At 44.4% G+C, this 22,444-nt stretch overlaps 1 protein-coding gene across 6 annotated transcripts in view; it reads right to left on the bottom strand.

Moving 5' to 3' along the window:
• SCUBE1 (signal peptide, CUB domain and EGF like domain containing 1) overlaps positions 1-22,444 on the bottom strand; it is a 266,698-nt gene that overhangs the window by 15,200 nt on the left and 229,054 nt on the right. For all 6 annotated transcript variants that reach the window (XM_073567715.1, XM_073567716.1, XM_073567713.1 and 3 more), the window contains 6 exons: positions 7,209-7,325; positions 3,863-3,985; positions 3,612-3,731; positions 2,512-2,604; positions 1,531-1,647; positions 902-1,039 (listed from right to left, as the gene is read on the bottom strand). In XM_073567715.1, coding sequence (XP_073423816.1) covers positions 902-1,039; positions 1,531-1,647; positions 2,512-2,604; positions 3,612-3,731; positions 3,863-3,985; positions 7,209-7,325 — 708 coding nt within the window. The remainder of the gene's footprint in view (positions 1-901; positions 1,040-1,530; positions 1,648-2,511; positions 2,605-3,611; positions 3,732-3,862; positions 3,986-7,208; positions 7,326-22,444) is intronic.

Genomic DNA, 22,444 nt, shown 5'->3' with positions numbered 1-22,444 from the left:
AAAAAACCATTCAGAGGGGTCAATGTGCAAGTCCAATGGACACTGAACATAAATGAATCAATGACATGTGGAAGGATTCTTACATAGTAAATAACATATGTATCAGCATATCAAAACTGCGCAATTGTGCCAGAGAGAACCCGGGAGACGACCCGCCCAGCGGTCCAAATGACCGAAGTGTGGAAACAAGTAAAGGCAGGCTGCTTACCGGGGAGCAGAGGAGGTGAAGGCCCATGCAACGACACCCGACGTACGTTTCGCGCCCGCCACAGGCGCTTTATCCCTTGATTATGTCGTCACAATGGTTGCCATGGCGACGCTGATGTCATCATAGGTTGCAAGCCCTGCCGCTCATTATTATGTCATAATGGTTGACTGGGATGGAGGATGTGTGATGGGTATGTGGGCACTGGACTATGGGATGGAGGATATGTATGACAGGTATATAGGCACGGGACTATGGGATGGAGGATGTGTGATGGGTATATGGGCACTGGACTATGGGATGGAGGATGTGTGATGGGTATATTTGCATGGGACTATGGGATGGAGGATATGTATGATGGGTATATGGGCACGGGCCTATGGGATCGTGGATATGTATGATGGGTATATGGGCACGGGACTATGGGATGGATAATTATAACTATCCACAGTTAGTTACTATGCCCGGGCAGCGCCGGGCTCTTCAGCTAGTATATATATATATATATCAGATGTGGCTCTCAGCCTAAAGAACAAAACAATCAGTCTTATCCCAGCCCAAAATGGCAGACACCAGAGAACAACAGTTCAGTATTCACCTGGTGAGACCAGGCCAGTGTCCCTTAAATAAGTCTACTCTTCACAGGCGACAATGATGAGAGTTGCATTATTTCAGCACTTATTAACCTCTGCTTACCGGAAACCTCGTCCCTCTTCACCTCCAGTTCAAATTCAGCAATGATATGAGAGACTTCTTTGGATGGGGACTTGCGACCTCTTCTTTTTTTCTTTGAAGAGTCGCACTTCAGGTTCACGTACGTGACATGGCAGTTCTCTGTAAAATGAGGAGTAGCAGCATTGCTAAGACATTTGCTCTTGGTTCAGCGTACACCAAGATTAGAGGTGCAAGATTAACGTGTTTTTAAAAAACAATTTTGTGATACTCTGTCGGGAAACATTTCTGCTATACATGTCTACTTGTGGCCACCTAGTGGTTTTGAAGTGAATTGCAGCCTGTTGAGGATTTGACTGGAACATCACATAATGCCTTGGTTTCATGATTAATAGCTGTCCCAAATTAAATCTAAGAAAAGGTGAAGGTGGACACATTTGCTGGGAACACGATGGGCATAAATACACAGCAGCCAACCTGATGACAGACAGCAGCGCTTATTCCTGCTATGGGTAAAATTGATGTTGTGCTGCACCTCTCGAAAGCTCGCAATGTGTTACCATCTTTTCAGTTAGCCATTAAAAGGTATCAACCACTGAGGACTCTCAACTCTAAATGTTGTGTTGCAATAATTCTCCAAATGCACAACATACCGATCCCTGACGGCTTTGCAAAGTCCCTTGTTCTGTCTTTACCCCGTGGACGCAGGTGACACTTGGCATCTTTAATCTTGAAACGGGCTTTCTGGGCTATGAGCGGCCCCATCGGATCTGGATGCAGGTGGGGAAATGTCAGCAATTTTAACAAAGTGCAGAATACGTCAGATTTTTGTTTAAAGAGACAATGACTCATAACACAGGATTCACCATTTACAACAGGTGATGTCACAACTCACCTCCTCCTCCTGTACAATGACTGATAACACCTCTATATACAGTAGATAACACAGGATCCACCATTCACTATAGGTGATATCACAGCTCACCTCCTCCTCCTGTACAATGACTGATAACACCTCTATATACATTAGATAACACAGGCCCCACCATTCACAATAGGTGATGTCACAGCTCACCCCCTCCTGTACAATGACTGATAACACCTCTATATACAGTAGATAACACAGGATCCACCATTCACAATAGGTGATGTCACAGCTCACCTCCTCCCCCTGTATAATGACTGATAACACCTCTATATACAATAGATAACACAGGATCCACCATTCACAATAGATGATGTCACAGCACACCTCCTCCTCCTGTACAATGACTGATAACACCATGTATAGTACAATATTTACATAATATTTTGAGAATTTTTTTTTTTAAAAGTCATTAAATATATATTCTTTAAATACGTGACATAATTACCTCGTATAATGTCATTTTCTGATCTATTTTGATACATTCAGAGCAATTGCAAATGTTTCTACCAACTAGTAATAAATCTCACCCAACCGCGACGTGTTTACCAGAAGAACAAATGAGGAGATAGAAAATAATTCTTCTCCATAGAAAAAAAATATAATAAATTCTGTAAAAAGGTAACATAAAAAGTAATCCATAAATAATCTATATTACTGTAGAATAACGCTGCCTCCTATGAAACGCTTCCATCACTGGGCGACCTACCTGAGCAGGTGGGTATTGTCGCGTTGCGTTTCAGGAGCGCCTTGCTTTGCTGCACGGGCAGCCCGCAGCTCAGCGAATAACTATTCTCAGACTCTAGGAAAAGAAAAGACCATTAGTGCAATAATAAGGACACTCCGACAAGTCGTAACAAAGGTTTTAATTAGAAGTTTCCTGCTTCTTTTGTCTGTACAGTTCCTATGCGTTTCCATGGTTACAGACTACAAACAAACCTTCTGTAGTCTGATCCGCCCTACTACAGGTAGTGAAGTCTTTCGTACCAAAAGCACATCCTACTTTATCTATCTGGACATGAAGAAGGGGCCATCTGTAAGAGAGTATTGCAGACGGTGTTGTGGGGGAGAGCTCCTGATGAAGTTAGTTGCCTTACAGTCAGAACAAGCCAAGGCGTAGATTTTGCCACTCCTAATGTTGTAGCAATTTCTCGGAGGGTTTTTTCTGTTTTTGCAGCTTACGGATGGCTTGTTTCACCTGCATGGAGAGCTCCTTTGACCGCTTGTTTCCTTCACAGCAAAACCTTCCAAATGCAAGCACCACACCTCAAATCAACTCCAGGCCTTTTATCTGCTTAATTGAGAATGACCTAACGAAGGGATTGCCCACACCTGTCCATGAAATAGCCTTGGAGTCAATTGTCCAATTACTTTTGGTCCCTTTATAAACAGGGTGGCACATGTTAAGGAGCTGAAACTCCTAAACCCTTCATCCAATGTTAATGTGGATACCCTCAAATGAAAGCTGAAAGTCTGAACTTCAACTGCCTCTGAATAGTTTTGTTTAAAATTCATTGTGGTAATGTCTAGAACCAAAATTAGAAAAATGTTGTCTCTGTCCAAATATATATGGACCTTACTGTGTATTGAAATGAAAATTTAGGTTGCTTTAACTAAATATATGTTATGATTACTACAGAGAATTAACACATACATTCATCCCATTTTTTATGTACAGGAAATGGAACATGGGAAGGATTCTTTCCAGTTAGAGCAGTCAGACAAAGGGATGACTGATCCTAAGAGGTGGCGATGGTCGGTACTACGTCAGCATTGCTCCTCCTATTAGAAACCTCATCTCATACAAACCTGGTACAAAGAGAGTGTTGGCCGGACAGGACAAGAAGCAGTTATCGATCCCCGCCGATTTGCTGCAGATTAGCTGAGCTTTCTGGGTCAGCTTGTAGTTGGGGACGCATTTTGCCGTCTCTAGGAAAAACAGAAAACAATAAGACGCCACTGATTAAGACACAATATAAGTAGATTACCTTAGGTGAAGGCCCCAGAAGATGGAGAAGAACCGATGTGTAACACCAACCCGTAGAAGACAATGAGCTTACCAATACAGTCCCGCTTATTCCAATGCAGCTTCCTCCCGGGAGGACAGGAGCACTCGAAGCTTCCCAGGGTGTTCATACAGCCCGAGTCACAGCTGCCATTATTAATGCTGCATTCATCAATGTCTGAAAGGAAGACACCCAAGGGTTAATTACACACTGCAAAAAGGTAACAACCAATAAGGAAACATGACTGTAAAGTGGAATCACCTTATAAATACATTTGGGCCGAAGCAGAGTTACATCCTGTATTATACCCCAGAGCTGCACTCACTATTCTCCTGGTGCAGTCACTGTGTACATACATTACATTACTGATCCTGAGTTACATCCTGTATTATACCCCAGAGCTGCACTCACTATTCTCCTGGTGCAGTCACTGTGTACATACATTACATTACTGATCCTGAGTTACATCCTGTATTATACCCCAGAGCTGCACTCACTATTCTGCTGGTGCAGTCACTGTGTACAGTTGTGGCCAAAAGTATTGACACCCCTGCAATTTTGTCAGATAATACTCAATTTCTTCCTGAAAATGATTGCAAACACAAATTCTTTGGTATTATTATCTTCATTTAATTTGTCTTAAATGAAAAAACACAAAAGAGAATGAAACAAAAAGCAAAACATTGATCATTTCACACAAAACTCCAAAAATGGGCCAGACAAAAGTATTGGCACCCTCAGCCTAATACTTGGTTGCACAACCTTTAGCCAAAATAACTGCGACCAACCGCTTCCGGTAACCATCAATGAGTTTCTTACAATGCTCTGCTGGAATTTTAGACCATTCTTCTTTGGCAAACTGCTCCAGGTCCCTGATATTTGAAGGGTGCCTTCTCCAAACTCATTTTTAGATCTCTCCACAGGTGTTCTATGGGATTCAGGTCTGGACTCATTGCTGGCCACCTTAGAAGTCTCCAGTGCTTTCTCTCAAACCATTTTCTAGTGCTTTTTGAAGTGTGTTTTGGGTCATTGTCCTGCTGGAAGACCCATGACCTCTGAGGGAGACCCAGCTTTCTCACACTGGGCCCTACATTATGCTGCAAAATTTGTTGGTAGTCTTCAGACTTCATAATGCCATGCACACGTTCAAGCAGTCCAGTGCCAGAGGCAGCAAAGCCACCCCAAAACATCAGGGAACCTCCGCCATGTTTGACTGTAGGGACCGTGTTTTTTTTCCTCCTGTAAACTCTATATTCATGCCTTTGCCTAAAAAGCTCTACTTTTGTCTCATCTGACCAGAGAACATTCTTCCAAAACGTTTTAGGCTTTTTCAGGTAAGTTTTGGCAAACTCCAGCCTGGCTTGTTTATGTCTCCCGTTAAGAAGTGGGGTCTTCCTGGGTATTCTACCATACAGTCCCTTTTCATTCAGACGCAGACAGATAGTACGGGTTGACACCGTTGTACCCTCGGACTGCAGGGCAGCTTGAACTTGTTTGGATGTTAGTCGAGGTTCTTTATCCAACATCTGCACAATCTTGCGTTGAAATCTCTTGTCAATTTTTCTTTTCCGTCCACATCTAGGGAGGTTAGCCACAGTGCCATGGGCTTTAAGCTTCTTGATGACACTGTGCACGGTAGACACAGGAACATTCAGGTCTTTGGAGATGGACTTGTAGCCTTGAGATTGCTCATGCTTCCTCACAATTTGGTTTCTCAAGTCCTCAGACAGTTCTTTGGTCTTCTTTCTTTTCTCCATGCTCAATGTGGTACACACAAGGACACAGGACAGAGGTTGAGTCAACTTTAATCCATGGCAACTGGCTGCAAGTGTGATTTAGTTATTGCCAACACCTGTTAGGTGCCACAGGTAAGTTACAGGTGCTGTTAATTACACAAATTAGAGAAGCATCACATGATTTTTCGAACAGTGCCAATACTTTTGTCCACCCTCTTTATTATGTTTGGTGTGGAATTATATCCAATTTGGCTTTAGGACAATTCTTTTTGTGTTTTTTCATTGTTTGCAATCATTTTCAGGAAGAAACTGAGTATTATCTGACAGAATTGCAAGGGTGTCAATACTTTTGGCCACAACTGTACATACATTACAGATCCTGACTTACATCCTGTATTATACCCCAGAGCTGCACTCACTATTCTGCTGGTGCAGTCACTGTGTACATACATTACATTACTGATCCTGAGTTACCTCCTGTATTATACCCCCAGAGCTGCACTCACGATTCTTCTGGTGCAGTCACTGTGTACATACATTACATTACAGATCCTGAGTTATATCCTGTATTATACCCCAGAGCTGCACTCACTATTCTGCTGGTGCAGTCACTGTGTACATACATTACATTACTGATCCTGAGTTACATCCTGTATTATACTCCAGAGCTGCACTCACTATTCTGCTGGTGCAGTCACTGTGTACATACATTACATTACTGATCCTGAGTTACCTCCTGTATTATACCCCAGAGCTGCGCTCACTATTCTGCTGGTGCAGTCACTGTGTACTTACATTACATTACTGATCCTGAGTTACATCCTGTATTATACTCCAGAGCTGCACTCACTATTCTGCTGGTGCAGTCACTGTGTACATACATTACATTACTGGTCCTGAGTTACCTCCTGTATTATACTCCAGAGCTGCGCTCACTATTCTGCTGGTGCGGTCACTGTGTACATACATTACATTACTGATCCTGAGTTGCATCCTGTATTATACTCCAGAGCTGCACTCACTATTCTGCTGGTGCAGTCACTGTGTACATACATTACATTACTGATCCTGAGTTGCATCCTGTATTATACTCCAGAGCTGCGCTCACTATTCTGCTGATGCAGTCACTGTGTACATACATTACATTACTGATCCTGAGTTATATCCTGTATTATACCCCAGAGCTGCACTCACTATTCTGCTGGTGCAGTCACTGTGTTCATACATTACTGGTTCGGATTGAAGCCTGTATTATCCCGCAGAGCAGGGCTGCGTTGTGTCTGAGCCCTAGACAGCCTGATTTGGTATGAGGCAAATTAATCATGACTGTTAACAATGTATTCAGGATTGGCACGGTTATGACTCCGAGTGCAGGGGTGCACTTTTGGGGTGAGAGTCAAATACTGAGAAACCCACTACACATTCCCTGTAAATTATGCAATTCTGGTTGCCACCACCAGGGGGAGCTCACAGCCTAGGAATTGTTTACTGTATATAGTTTGTAAAGAGCAGCATAAACCCCTGTGGAGTGCGCTCCCCCTAGTGGTGATTGCGGGTGAACAGATGCAAAACCACATAAAAGTTATCCAGCGAATCCCGACCGCCATACATGATGGGATATTATTTATAATGGAGGTACGAGGAGAATGGTAATGCTTACAAACCTCCGCAGTGCGTCATCCCGTACAGCATGTACCCCTTGTGGCACAGACACTCGAAGCTCCCAGGATAGTTGATACAGATGTGGTCGCAGGTTCTCTCAAAAGAGCACTCATCGATATCTGAAAAGAGAGGGACGATGCATTACATAGAAATGGCCGACCTACTACAACTGGAGCCGATCTGTCCCCAGATTTCACTATACAATCAGCATGCTTAAGTCAGTATATCTCTTAAACCTGATGAGGCCGGTGTAGTAACTTTGAAAACCCATGTCAGAATGGCTGCATAATCCCAATATTAAAGTGACAATTTTACGAGTCCAGCTATAGAGAGAGTCTGATGTATTCGTTCTCCGCCTACCTAGCCAGATTGACAGCTGCAGCGTACTGAGCAGTGAGAGATATCAGCAGGAAGGAGGGACACTGAGGAGCTGTCAATCAGGTGGGTGGATTTTCAGCAGCAGGGAGGTGGTACAATGAGGAACTGTCAATCAGGCTGCGTGGGAGGAGACAGAGTTAAACTTTCATATAGGATTATACAGCCATTCTGACATGTATTTTCATAGTAAACACACCGGCCTTATCAGGTCTAAGTGATCTATTTATTTAATGTATGCAGTTTGTGTTTTGAAATCTGGAGACAGTGTCACTCTTAGGGACCTGAAGCCAATGATCAATCCATGCCCTTTCCTTTCAGCAATCAGTGAGGGTCTCGGGGCTTTATTCACAAGTGGCTACAACACATTAAAAGATTACTTGCCCGTCAAAATTGATTTCATTAAATGCATGTAGTACATATGACAAGCACAGGGTGGCGCCAAAGCATAGCAGTACTGAAATGTCTAGATACTGTTTCTTTAAAGAAGCACTCCTCCTCCTCTTCCTCAAAGTTTTTATCGTTTTAATATATTGCTGTCATCATATTATACAGCACTGTGTACTTACAATTGCTCATTTTGCCTTTCTACCAAGCTAATTCTCTTTTCCATTAGGTCTATGACATCATGTGATTAATCACTGACCAGCTGAATCCTTCTAAGCGCCATGTAGAAACAGGAGGTCGATTTTCCCTGCATGACTCATAAGCCACTGCAAAAGTCCCTGGCAGGGCGAGGAGGGGGCAGCTGAGTCAGGAGTTGAAGAAGGGAATGATTTCTGCAGGGATAAGAGACTTCCTGTTTCTAAATAAAGCAAAGAGAAGCATTAGCAGGGTAGAAAGGCAAAAGGAGCAATTGTAATAGTTGAAAAACGACTCCTGGGACTCTTTGGAGAAATGGCTGCACCGCTGATTCCACCACATTAATGTGGCGCTGAGATATTAGTGTACCAAGGCAACTGGGGTCATTATGCCCCCTCACACCATAATGCCAGGAGTAGGACCGTTGTGATGTTCCTGCGAGAAGAGCTTTTCATGGTGTTACCCATATTTTCTCCAGACTAATTTCCAGCTATCATTGCATCCAAGACACAATCTGGACTCCTCACTGAAGAGGATAGACCTCCATTTCCAGCCTCCAGTCTTTATCTGGAGATAACGTAGACAACACCATGAAGAGGCCTTAACGAGGGAACGTCACACGGGTCCTGCGCCTTGTGATTTCCGTAATTCCATCACTTTACATTTTTAGGGTTGCAAATTCAATGTTGAGGCATATATTTATCTATAGATATTATTTATTTTTAGAGCGCCATTAATTCCATGGTAAAGACGGTCTACAATCAACAGCATACAGGGAGGAGGGAGAGTAAACTAACAAAGGTAGACTGGTACAGAGGTAAGAGGACCCTGCCCGTGTGGACTGACATTCTACAGGATTGTATCCATCCATCTATTATCTAACTATTATCTATCTATTATCCATCTATATATCTATTATCTATCTATTATCCATCTATCTAATATCTATCTATTAATCCATCCATCATATATCTATATCTATCATCCACCTATCATCTATTATCCATCTATTATCTATCTCTCATCTCTCATCTACTATCTATTATCTATCTATCTGGAAAAACAGCAGCACCATCCTATATATCTATCTATTACATTTCCAAGCTGGCAAGGTAAAGCTAGTAACCATGCTATAAAATGAGTACACAAAACTAGACACTAAGGGGCGCTGTTACACAAAAGCTGAATATCTAACATCCATTCTATCCAGCTCTCTTTCAGATCTATCGCATGTCGATCCATCAGTCAAAAAGTAAGTGCCCCCTCCAACATCCTACCTACAAGAGCCTCTTTGTCCCCCCCCCCCATTCTACAGCCATAGGCATTAATGTGGAGTCGGACTTTTTGCTTCTGCTGTTCTGGAAAGAATTTCTTCAAGATTTTGGAGGCGTCTGTAGGGTGTTTTGCCCCTTTATCTAGAACTAGCTGAAGAGCCCGGCGCTGCCCGGGCATAGTAACTAACTGTGGATAGGTATAACAAATTATAATTATCCTCCATCCCATAGTCCCGTGCCCATATACCCATCACACATCCTCCATCCCATAGTCCCATGCCCATATACCTGTCATACACATCCTCCATTCCATAGTCCCGTGCCCATATACCCATCATACACATCCTCCATCCCATAGTCCCGTGCCCATATACCCATCACATATCCTCCATCCCATAGTCCAGTGCCCATATACCCATCATACATATCCGCCATCCCATAGTCCCGTGCCCATATACCCATCACACATCCTCCATCCCATAGTCCCGTGCCCATATACCCATCATACACATCCTCCATCCCATAGTCCCGTGCCCATATACCCATCACATATCCTCCATCCCATAGTCCCGTGCCCATATACCCATCATACATATCCTCCATCCCATAGTCCCGTGCTCATATACCCATCATACATATCCGCCATCCCATAGTCCCGTGCCCATATACCCATCACACATCCTCCATCCCATAGTCCCATGCCCATATACCTGTCATACACATCCTCCATTCCATAGTCCCGTGCCCATATACCCATCATACATATCCTCCATCCCATAGTCCAGTGCCCATATACCCATCACATATCCTCCATCCCATAGTCCCGTGCCCATATACCCATCATACATATCCGCCATCCCATAGTCCCATGCCCATATACCCATCACATATCCTCCATCCCATAGTCCCGTGCCCATATACCCATCATACATATCCTCCATCCCATAGTCCCGTGCCCATATACCCATCATACATATCCTCCATCCCATAGTCCCGTGCCCATATACCTGTCATACACATCCTCCATTCCATAGTCCCGTGCCCATATACCCATCATACATATCCTCCATCCCATAGTCCCGTGCCCATATACCCATCATACATATCCTCCATCCCATAGTCCCATGCCCATATACCTGTCATACACATCCTCCATTCCATAGTCCCGTGCCCATATACCCATCATACATATCCTCCATCCCATAGTCCAGTGCCCATATACCCATCACATATCCTCCATCCCATAGTCCCGTGCCCATATACCCATCATACATATCCTCCATCCCATAGTCCCGTGCCCATATACCCATCATACACATCCTCCATCCCATAGTCCCATGCCCATATACCCATCACACATCCTCCATCCCATAGTCCCATGCCCATATACCTGTCATACACATCCTCCATCCCATAGTCCCGTGCCCATATACCCATCATACATATCCTCCATCCCATAGTCCAGTGCCCATATACCCATCACACATCCTCCATCCCATAGTCCAGTGCCCATATACCCATCACACATCCTCCATCCCATAGTCAACAATTATGACATCATAATGAGCGGCGGGGCTTGCAACCTATGATGACATCAGCGTTGCCATGGCAACCATTATGACATCATAATGAGGGGCGGGGCTTGATACACACACTTTCTGCATTATGTAGATAGGGACAAAATTGTTTGGTGAATTGGAACGCGCGGGGTTAAAATTTCGCCTCACAACATAGCTTATGACACTCTCGGGGTCCAGACGTGTGACTGTGCCAAATTTGTGGCTGTAGGCGTAGCTGCGACGGTGCGAATGCCAATCCCAGACATACACATACACACTTGAGCTTTAAATAATAGATAACATTTGTGAAGTCAGACACTGATGCTCACAATCTCCATGAAAGGTGATGGATGGTGAGGAGGTCCGGGCTCTGTGCGGCCGGTCATGTCCCCCTCCATGTCTGTATGGACCTTGTGCACTGGGCACAGTCATGGGGAACAGGAAAGGTTCTTCCCCAAACTGTTCCCACAAAGCTGGAGGCTACAATTGTCCACAAGGTCTTATGCTGAAGTATTAAGATTTCCCATTACTGGAACTAAGGGGCCAAGGCCGAACCCTGATAACAGCCCATAGCATTATCCTCCTTCACCATCTGTACAGGGAGGCACAATGCAGTCAGGGGGTAATGTCCTCCTGGAATCACCAAATCCAGACTCCTCCATCATACGCTAGATAGAGCAGTATGATCCATCACTACGCAGAACACATGTCCTCCAGAGTCCAGTGGTGGCAGCTTTGCCCCACTCCATCAGACGCTCGGCATTGTTCTTGGTGGTGTACGGCAGTTGCTCGGCCATGAAGTTCCCGGCGGGGGCGCAGCATTTGTATGGACATTAATATCAGAGAAGCTCTGGACTCTGCAGGCCTATTACAAGCCCGCGCTGGTATCAGGGAGACCTTTACCACCAACCATTGAGTCACACGTTAGTAAATGCAGACAGCACGGCGAGGAGCCAGAGGTTTATACACCGGGGGCTACGAGGGGGGCCGGATGTTACAGTGCCTACAAGTAGTATTCAACCCCCTGCAGATTTAGCAGGTTTACACATTCGGAATTAACTTGGCATGGTGACATTTGGACTGTAGATCAGCCTGGAAGTGTGAAATGCACTGCAGCAAAAAAGAATGTTATTTCTTTGTTTAATTTTTTTTTAAATTGTGAAAAGTTTATTCAGAGGGTCATTTATTATTCAACCCCTTAAACCACCAGAATTCTGTTTGGTTCCCCTAAAGTATTAAGAAGTATTTCAGGCATAAAGAACAATGAGCTTCACGTCTTTGGATTAATTATCTCTTTTTCCAGCCTTTTCTGACTATTTAAGACCCTCCCCAAACTTGTGAACAGCACTCATATATGGTCAACATGGGAAAGACAAAGGAGCATTCCAAGGCCATCAGAGACAAGATCGTGGAGGGTCACAAGGCTGGCAAGGGGTACAAAACCCTTTCCAAGAAGTTGGGCCTACCTGTCTCCACTGTTGGGAGCATCATCCGGAAGTGGAAGGCTTATGGAACTACTGTTAGCCTTCCACGGCCTGGACAGCCTTTGAAAGTTTCCTCCCGTGCCGAGGCCAGGCTTGTCCGAAGAGTCAAGGCTAACCCAAGGACAACAAGGAAGGAGCTCCGGGAAGATCTCATGGCAGTGGGGACATTGGTTTCAGTCAATACCATAAGTAACGTACTCCACCGCAATGGTCTCCGTTCCAGACGAGCCCGTAAGGTACCTTTACTTTCAAAGCGTCATGTCAAGGCTCGTCTACAGTTTGCTCATGATCACTTGGAGGACTCTGAGACAGACTGGTTCAAGGTTCTCTGGTCTGATGAGACCAAGATCGAGATCTTTGGTGCCAACCACGCACGTGACGTTTGGAGACTGGATGGCACTGCATACGACCCCAAGAATACCTTCCCTACAGTCAAGCATGGTGGTGGCAGCATCATGCTGTGGGGCTGTTTCTCAGCCAAGGGGCCTGGCCATCTGGTCCGCATCCATGGGAAGATGGATAGCACGGCCTACCTGGAGATTTTGGCCAAGAACCTCCGCTCCTCCATCAAGAATCTTAAGATGGGTCGTCATTTCATCTTCCAACAAGACAACGACCCAAAGCACACAGCCAAGAAAACCAAGGCCTGGTTCGAGAGGGAAAAAATCAAGGTGTTGCAGTGGCTTAGTCAGTCTCCTGACCTTAACCCAATTGAAAACTTGTGGAAGGAGCTCAAGATTAAAGTCCACATGAGACACCCAAAGAACCTAGATAACTTGGAGAAGATCTGCATGGAGGAGTGGGCCAAGATAACTCCAGAGACCTGTGCCGGCCTAATCAGGTCTTATAAAAGACGATTATTAGCTGTAATTGCAAACAAGGGTTATTCCACAAAATATTAAACCTAGGGGTTGAATAATAATTGACCCACACTTTTATGTTTAAAATGTATTAAAATTTAACTGAGCCACATAATTTTTTGTTTTTTAAGATTTATGCATCTGTTAATAAATCCTGCTCTTGTTTGAAGTTTGAAGCTCTAACTTATTTGCATCTTATCAAACCTGCTAAATCTGCAGGGGGTTGAATACTACTTGTAGGCACTGTATATACCGGGGGCAACGGAGGGCCGGATGTTATATACCGGGGGCAACGGGGGGAGCGGATGTCAAGCACTGGAGGGAATGCGGGGTCTGGATGTTATATACCAGGGGCAACGGGTGGCTGTATGTTATACACCGGGGACAATAGGGCGGCTAGATTTACACACCAGGGGCAACCAGATGTTATACACCGGGGGGGCAACGGGGCAACCGGATTTTACACATTGGGGGCAATGTGATGGATGAGAATCCTGCGTTCAATGACTAAAAAGTGTGTTCTAAAACTTTTCTCCATATAGTTTATCTAATACCGATCTCTCTACCGCCGATCGTTTGTACACATAAGGGACCTAGTAGGGTCCTGGGACATACACTGATCGCTGGCATAGAGCCGCTCCCATCTTCTGAAGATTACCCATCTCATACCACCATCTAATATTTAAGAAAGGTTCTGTGATGGGACCGAGGCGTCGCCATATGGGCTAATAGTCCACTATTTTGCATAATCTAATTTATCGCCGCCGCTGTCTTTTTTCTCATATCTTAGTGGACAAGTGCCGAATATCTTTGTGCTGCTCCATTACATTATTATTAATATTTCATCTTTCTATCTCATCTCTTACACTATCGATTTGGGCAATGTCATTTATCCATATCTCTTCCATCTTTAATTCTCAGTAGCCATCTATTAAAAATTTGATTTTTTTTTTTTTTTTTAAATGCTTATAACCTAGGGACCTACATTGAGGAGGGAGACCAGTAGCAAAATTTAAAAAGACCCCAAAATTTTAAGATGAGGAGGGGCGGTTTCAAATTTTCCTACGCGGCCTATTCACTCACCTATCAGTCATTTTTAACCTAAACTTGGGATGGCCAAGTCTAGCCAGAGCCATGATGAGCCATGTAATGTATATATCATTATCCTATCGGTGAGGTCTGTACGAACCTCCACACGGTATGATGCTTCCATACCACCATACACAGAATATGGCAGACCCACACTCCTCCCCCACACAGTATGATGCCTCCCCAAAGCTCCCTCACACACAGTATTCCCCACATTCCCTTACACATAGTATGATGCCCCAACACAAGAATCCTCTGTTACTGGTTTCTGCCCATATAGGTAGTGCGTGAAAACCTTTGAAGGTCTTCAGGTCACGCGAGAACATTGTGTGACTAGAAGGTTCTTGCAAGATCTTCAGGCTCTTCCTATATGGAAAGGCGAAGCAAAGACTTGCCGGTTCCATTTTGTACCATACTATTGTATTTAACTGCATCTGTGCCCCTAAGACAAGCTCCCGACCTCCTAGGACAACCTCCTGACCTCCTAGGACAACCTCCTGACTTCCTAGGGAAAGCTCCTGACCTCCTAGGGCAACGGGACATCTCTCCAGAGTTGGGACTGTCCAAATGGACGAGAGGGCTGAGATAAATGTTTAACAAAGAATCAATCTGAAAAATAAAAATAAAGGAAATTGTGCTTGATCGGTGAGGATTTCTCCCATCCCCACCAAGATCGTAGCTAGAGGCATGAGAGTTAATTGTGTGCTGGATGCTCTTAGCATTTCATAGAAGGCAGTGAGGGAAAAGTGAGCAGATGTAGCCAGGCCTTACCACAAAGTAAACCTTTAATAGGCAATTTAGTCCTAATTTAGATGTGCAGAACGGAGCTGCTCTTCCTCATTACGATTATGAAAGTCAATAACAGAGCCACAGGCGGAGGAGGAGGAAGGAAGCACAGGACGATGTAACACATAAAACCTGCACCACTTTACATCCACGCTGATTTTTTTTTTTTATAATTTAGTGGGAGAGGAGATGCTGGGAAACCTCATGGCCGCCTCCATACACCTTGAGGCTCCTGGCTGGGTGAGGCCCGCAGAGTCCTGCACATCAGGCCAAGCACCAAATGACTGCAAACAAGCTCCGTGTAATCACATTCTCCAAAAAGGCTACTGGTGAATACGATAAAAGCTCCCCGATCCACCATTCAACTAATGCCTGTGAGTCTGAGACTGCGTGCACTGCAGGCGCGATAATGTCACTAGATCACGCCTGCACTGCAGAGCCTCAGTACTCCTATTGTACGAACTGGAGCAACATGTCGGGGGAACAGGGAGAGGCGTGTAGTATTTAATTTTTTTTTATGTCAGCAGTTGTGGGGATCATCATATTGAGTGGGAGTGGCTGTGTGCAACATCATTTTAAGAGTTGTGCTGTGGGGACATCTTACTGCATGAGGGGCTGTGGGGGACATCATGCTGAGTGCGGGGCTGTGGGGGACATCATGCTTACTGCGGGCCTGTGGGGGACATCATGCTGAATGGGCGGCTCTGGGACTATCACACTGAGTGTAGGGCTATCATTCTGAGTTGGGGCTAGTGTGGCGCCCCTGAGGGTTCAGTCGCCACAGAGGTACTGCACCTCACCCAGAGGTGTGGTACCCCACTTCCTAGGTAAGGTGGAGGCACCCGACAGGACTTTAAAATCTGCACCCTACACACACCCTATAGCAGCAGGGCATCTGGACGTATCCTATGGGAGGATGATCTCAACCCTGCCTGGGTGGTAAAGGGTGTTGGGAGGTGGGTGGAGCCAGAAGGATGAGAGCGGGAGAAGAGAGTTTAGTGAGGAGTCCGCCTTGAGGCGAGGAAGTGGAAGGACGTGTGTGAAGCAGCTCCCGGTCAGGAGGAGCTGAAGGGAAGGAAAGGGACAGAAGGAAGCTCCCTGAAGAGGGAAGGGATCCTAGAGGCACGGGCAGCGACCATACTTTCCAGCGCCCATACTGTCCGGGGCTTGTTCCACGCCGGCTAACGTCGGGTGGAGGGATCAGGTCGCAGTATAGAGACTGGCCCTAAAACTAGTGGAGTGGACAACAGACTCAGCTAGATCAACCAGAGGCTATGAGCATTGCAAGTGCTGCAGCCAAATCCACAATTATTCCCTGAAAAGGCAGACACATAGGATTCATGAATCCAGAGGTTATTCCCTACAAGATCCGAGTCTGCTGGCTTGCGACACTGCTTTTGAAGGTGCTGGACAGGAGGGAGGAAATCAGCACAGGGAGATAGCCAGGGAAGGAACACACTGGAGGGAGTTCTGGAAAGGTGTTCTCCAACTGCCTGGGAGTTTGCTGGACCCCTCACCTGGAGGACGCAGCGCCCAGCGGGTATTCGTGTACACAAGAACTGCACCCAGCTGTGTCTTCTAATTATTTCTGCGTCACCTATCCAACTCTGCTACATCTACCCCCACCAAATTCAACATCTTTTCCATCACAACTGCCCTGAGACAAAAGCTCTGCCTGTGGAGAGCTATTACTACTCTGCTGCATCACCACCAGTCCCAGAGGATCTGCACTGCAGCGCTGGTCACCTTTGACCAGAAACCACAGGTGGCGTCATGAACTTATCTACACATAGACTTTATTCCTCATCAATTCTTAATTTACATGGACGTTCAGGGCCACGGACCAGGTCACTGCTGCCGTGACACATCCCTTTAATACACCGGCCCGGTACCAAGTAACCCACGGCCCTGGGGGGTGCTCCACTAGCATTGGGTACCATCAAACTGAGTAGAGGGAGGGCTGTGTGGGCCGTCATACTGAGTAAGTGACAGTGGAACATCATACTGAGTGGCAATCATACTGTGTAGGGTGTTGTGAGGGACAAAATACTATGTGGGGTGGAGGCTGATCATACTGAGAGGGAACAATATAATGAGGAGCCATGAAAACGGAGTGGGAGTTGTAAAAGCATCATATTGAGGGTCCATCATAATGTGTATGGGGAAATTGAAGGGGCAATGATACTATGTGGGGTCTCATACTGAGTGCTGACAAAATGCTGACTGGGGGCCTTCATACTGACAGGTGTGGTGGTACTATATGTGTGTATTATGTACTGCAGCAGCAGAGGTGTTTATTATGAGGTTCTGCAGTAGCTGAGGTTGTATGAGGTTCTGCAGCAGCTGAGGTGTGTATAATGATATATCACACATACATACTATACATGTTATACAGTGTACATGGAGACACAGATACTTGACCTCGGCTCCTTTCATTATTAATAACCAGAGGCTGTTTCCACTCAGGGCTGATATTAGCCGCTCACTGCTTTCTCTGCAGCACAGGATATCTCTTGGCTTCATTTGCTTAAATGAGAATTTACTGTCCTGGAAGCGATAGACTTATGCTCATAAACCCATGTCAAAGCTTTTTGCTCTCTTCTTTACACAACTGGAGCATGCTGGCATTCATTAGAGATTTCAGATTACATAGTAACCAACATAATAAGAACTTTATTTAAAGTAGAGAAGAAAAAAACCAATGATAATGTTATTAAAAAAAGGTGTTAATGTGGACTTGGTTTACTTGATAGCAATATAATTCTGCAACATGAAACCACCACAAGGGGGTGCTCACTACATATGGATTACTAAAGTGAGTACTGCACCATGCAAGTCTGGGTGCAGTGAGATCCCCGTAGTGGCTGGAGAATGAGAAAATACCCCTACTGACCTACAAAAGTCAGCTCAAAACCACATAAAAACCCACATAAAATAAACCACAGAAGTCCTGGAATTCTGTTCCGTGGATCAATAAAACTAAACTGGAACTTTTCAGACCTATGGATCAGTGGTATATTTGGTGGAGGAAGAATGAGGCATACATTGAAACAAAAACCCTGCCTTCAGTGAACCATAGTGGAGACTCTGTGATGCCTGCAGTGAAGCATGGCAGTGGCTCAGTGATACCAGTAGTGAAGCATTGCAGTGGTTCGTTGATGCCTCCAGTAAAGCATGGAAGTGGCTCTGTGATGCTTACCGTGAAACATAGTGGTTGACCAGTGATGCTTACAGTGAAGCATGGAAGGGGCATGGTGATACCTGCAGTAAAGCATGGTTGGGGCATAATCTTTATTTTTTTTTTTTTATATAGCGCTAACATATTCCGCAGCGCTTTACAGTTTGCACACATTTTCATCAATGTCCCCGATGGGGCTCACAATCTAAAATTCCCTATCAGTATGTCTTTGGAATGTGGGAGGAAACCGGAGTACCCGGAGGAAACCCACGCAAACACGGGGAGAACATACAAACTCCTTGCAGATGTTGTCCGTGGTGGGATGGCATGAATATGCATGCATTGAAACATGGTAATGGCTCAGTGATACTTACAGTGAAGCATGACGGGGGCTTGATGATGCCTGCAGTGAAGTATGGCAGTGGTTTGGTGATACTTTCAGTGAAACATGGTGATAGGTCAGTGATGCCTACAGTGAAGCATGGTGGTGGCTCACGGATGCCTGCAGCGAAGCATGGTGGTGGCTCTGTGATATTCTGCTTCCTCTGGCACTGGAAACTATAAATGTGTGGTTGGCAAGATGGATTCAATCAAGAGGAAAACATAATGCTTCTGAGGAAGCTTAATCACGGGCATCATCAATGGACATTCCAACAGGACAATGATCCCAAACATATCTCAAAGTCCACCAAGGCTTGGTTTTAGAAGAAGTCCTAGAAGATTCTGGAGTGGCCGTCACAGTCGCCTAAAAATCTTTGGTGGATATTAGTGACATGGAGGCCATTGTTCATGAAGAATGGGCTAAGACTAGTTAGGTACCTTGCCGGAAGCTGGTGTCTGGTTACATATCACTTTTACAGCAGGTCATAACAGCCATAACAGAGCTCTACTTTGTACTAAAGACACTTATGAAGGGTGTACATGTTTCTGAAACTGACATACAGTTGTGGCCAAAAGTATTGACACCCCTGCAATTCTGTCAGATAATACTCAGTTTCTTCCTGAAAATGATTGCAAACACATTCTTTGGTATTATTATCTTCATTTGTCTTAAATGAAAAAACACAAAAGAGAATGAAGCAAAAAGCAAAACATTGATCATTTCACACAAATCTCCAAAAATGAGCCAGACAAAGGTATTGGCACCCTCAGCCTAATACTTGGTTGCACAACCTTTAGCCAAAATAACTGCGACCAACCGCTTCCGGGAACCATCAATGAGTTTCTTACAATGCTCTGCTGGAATTTTAGACCATTCTTCTTTGGGAAACTGCTCCAGGTCCCTGATATTTGAAGGGTGCCTTCTCCAAACTGCCATTTTTAGATCTCTCCACAGGTGTTCTATGGGATTCAGGTCTGGACTCATTGCTGGCCACCTTAGAAGTCTCCAGTGCTTTCTCTCAAACCATTTTCTAGTGCTTTTTGAAGTGTGTTTTGGGTCATTGTCCTGCTGGAAGACCCATGACCTCTGAGGGAGACCCAGCTTTCTCACACTGGGCCCTACATAATCCTGCAAAATTTGTGGGTAGTCTTCTGACTTCATAATGCCGTGCACATGGTCAAGCAGTCCAGTGCCAGAGGCAGCAAAGCAACCCCAAAACATCAGGGAACCTCCGCCATGTTTGACTGTAGGGACCGTGTTCTTTTCTTTGAATGCCTCTTTTTTTCTCCTGTAAACTCTATGTTGATGCCTTTGCCCAAAAAGCTCTACTTTTGTCTCATCTGACCAGAGAACATTCTTCCAAAACGTTTTAGGCTTTTTCAGGTAAGTTTTGGCAAACTCCAGCCTGGCTTTTTTATGTCTCCCGCTAAGAAGTGGGGTCTTCCTGGGTCTCCTACCATACAGTCCCTTTTCAATCAGACGCCGATGGATAGTACGGGTTGACACTGTTGTACCTCGGACTGCAGGGCAGCTTGAACTTGTTTGGATGTTAGTCGAGGTTCTTTATCCAACATCCGCACAATCTTGCGTTGAAATCTCTTGTCAATTTTTCTTTTCCGTCCACATCTAGGGAGGTTAGCCACAGTGCCATGGGCTTTAAACTTCTTGCTGACACTGCGCACGGTAGACACAGAAACATTCAGGTCTTTGGAGATGGACTTGTAGCCTTGAGATTGCTCATGCTTCCTCACAATTTGGTTTCTCAAGTCCTCAGATAGTTCTTTGGTCTTCTTTCTTTTCTCCATGCTCAATGTGGTACACACAAGGACACAGGACAGAGGTTGAGTCAACTTTAATCCATGGCAACTGGCTGCAAGTGTGATTTAGTTATTGCCAACACCTGTTAGGTGCCACAGGTAAGTTACAGGTGCTGTTAATTACACAAATTAGAGAAGCATCACATGATTTTTCGAACAGTGCCAATACTTTTGTCCACCCTCTTTTTTATGTTTGGTGTGGAATTATATCCAATTTGACTGTAGGACAATTCTGTGTTTTTTCATTTAAGACAAATTAAATGAAGATAATAATAACAAAGAATTTGTGTTTGCAATCATTTTCAGGAAGAAACTGAGTATTATCTGACAGAATTGCAGGGGTGTCAATACTTTTGGCCACAACTGTAGTCCGGAAAAGTAGCATTTGGTGATTAATTTGGAGAAACCACTTGTTTTATTATTAATGTTAAGATATTTACAATGTGCTTGCTATCAGCAAAAAGTTTGTTAATTTTAATAAATCAAATTTTTAATGGGAAAGGGGTGTAATAATTTTGGTTGTAACTGTACATTTACAGGAAGAATAACAGAGGAGCTGTTAAAGTAAAACCTCGGATGATCTACCATATCGTAAACGGATCCAAAAGGATGAGACCGTGACTAGATAAATTCTGGCAAATCAACCGCCCATATTTAATGATCTATGACTTGTAATATAATTGCATGAGGTTTGGCAGCCATACCTACTCTGAGCGTCCGAACAATAATAACTCAAAGACTGGGCAAAGACAACCGAATACAAGCGGGATTTATATTATAATCACGTTTTCCCTTCCCCGTACACCCACTACAGGTCCTAATAATAAGAAATAAAAACTGATCAAAGCCGGGAAACATATTACTGCGAATAAATTACCTAATATAGACGTATTGCTCATTACACGTAAGCCTGTTGTTGTCAGAGCGTGGCGGTATCTCAATGTGATAAAGGAGGATATGGCGAGAAGATAGATACGCAAGAGCCAATAACCCCTGCTGGATCTCATCAACTCTTCTCCAGAAGTCTACGATTAACAAACGTGGGATAAACGAGACATACAAACCATAAAAAGGAGGAAGGTGGCGGCCATCATCACACCGCAAACAACTGCGAGATGATCCAACGCAACCAGGCCAAAAAGACCATTAATTGTGCTCAAGAGGTTCCTGAAAAGTCTGCTCCAATTTTCAGGTTTTTTTTTATTTCATGCCAAGTGTTTATTACATCCTGGACCGGTTTACTATCCAATAATCACACATAAAAATACACATGGCAAATAAAGTGTGGTCAAGTCAAATTACATATTGCACCTTCACTCCCCCTAAGTATCCCTGCGAAAGGCTCAAAATTTCAGCAAACTTTAATTTTGAGCTCATCCGGTTAATAAGTCTTGCTCCATATCCCCTAAAATATCAAAAGAGTACAAAGTTATTTTTAGCTACCTTCCGCCCCACATTCAGTTTCCTAGATTGAGTTTATAAAATAATATTTACTTCCCACATTTAATACTTCTGTTCATTGCAAAATCAAATATAAATCTCACAATGAGGTGTCAAAAACTACTGGATTTTTCTGTTTTTGAAGTTGTAATGCAACTCCTAACCACATGGTGTGCTATTAACAATGGCACAGGATCAGTTACCAGAGTCTGGGACAAGGCAAGTATTTTGTGCCTCGGCTTAACCCTAAGTGAAATTCTCACCCTTTTCCTAACTCTAATTCTAACTCTGGTCCTAACCCTGAGCATCTGCCTAACCCTAAGTGAAACTCTCAACCTTATCCTAACCTTAACCCTAGTCCTAACTCTCACCCTTTTCATAACGCCAATTCTAACTATGGTCCTAAGCCTCA

Source organism: Dendrobates tinctorius, unplaced genomic scaffold, assembly GCF_039654945.1.
Source record: "Dendrobates tinctorius isolate UK_male_01 unplaced genomic scaffold, ASM3965494v1 ptg000020l, whole genome shotgun sequence".
Lineage (NCBI taxonomy): Eukaryota > Metazoa > Chordata > Amphibia > Anura > Dendrobatidae > Dendrobates > Dendrobates tinctorius.
The sequence above is the reverse complement of the archived record's forward strand: the minus strand, read 5'-3'. Positions and strand labels throughout refer to the sequence as shown.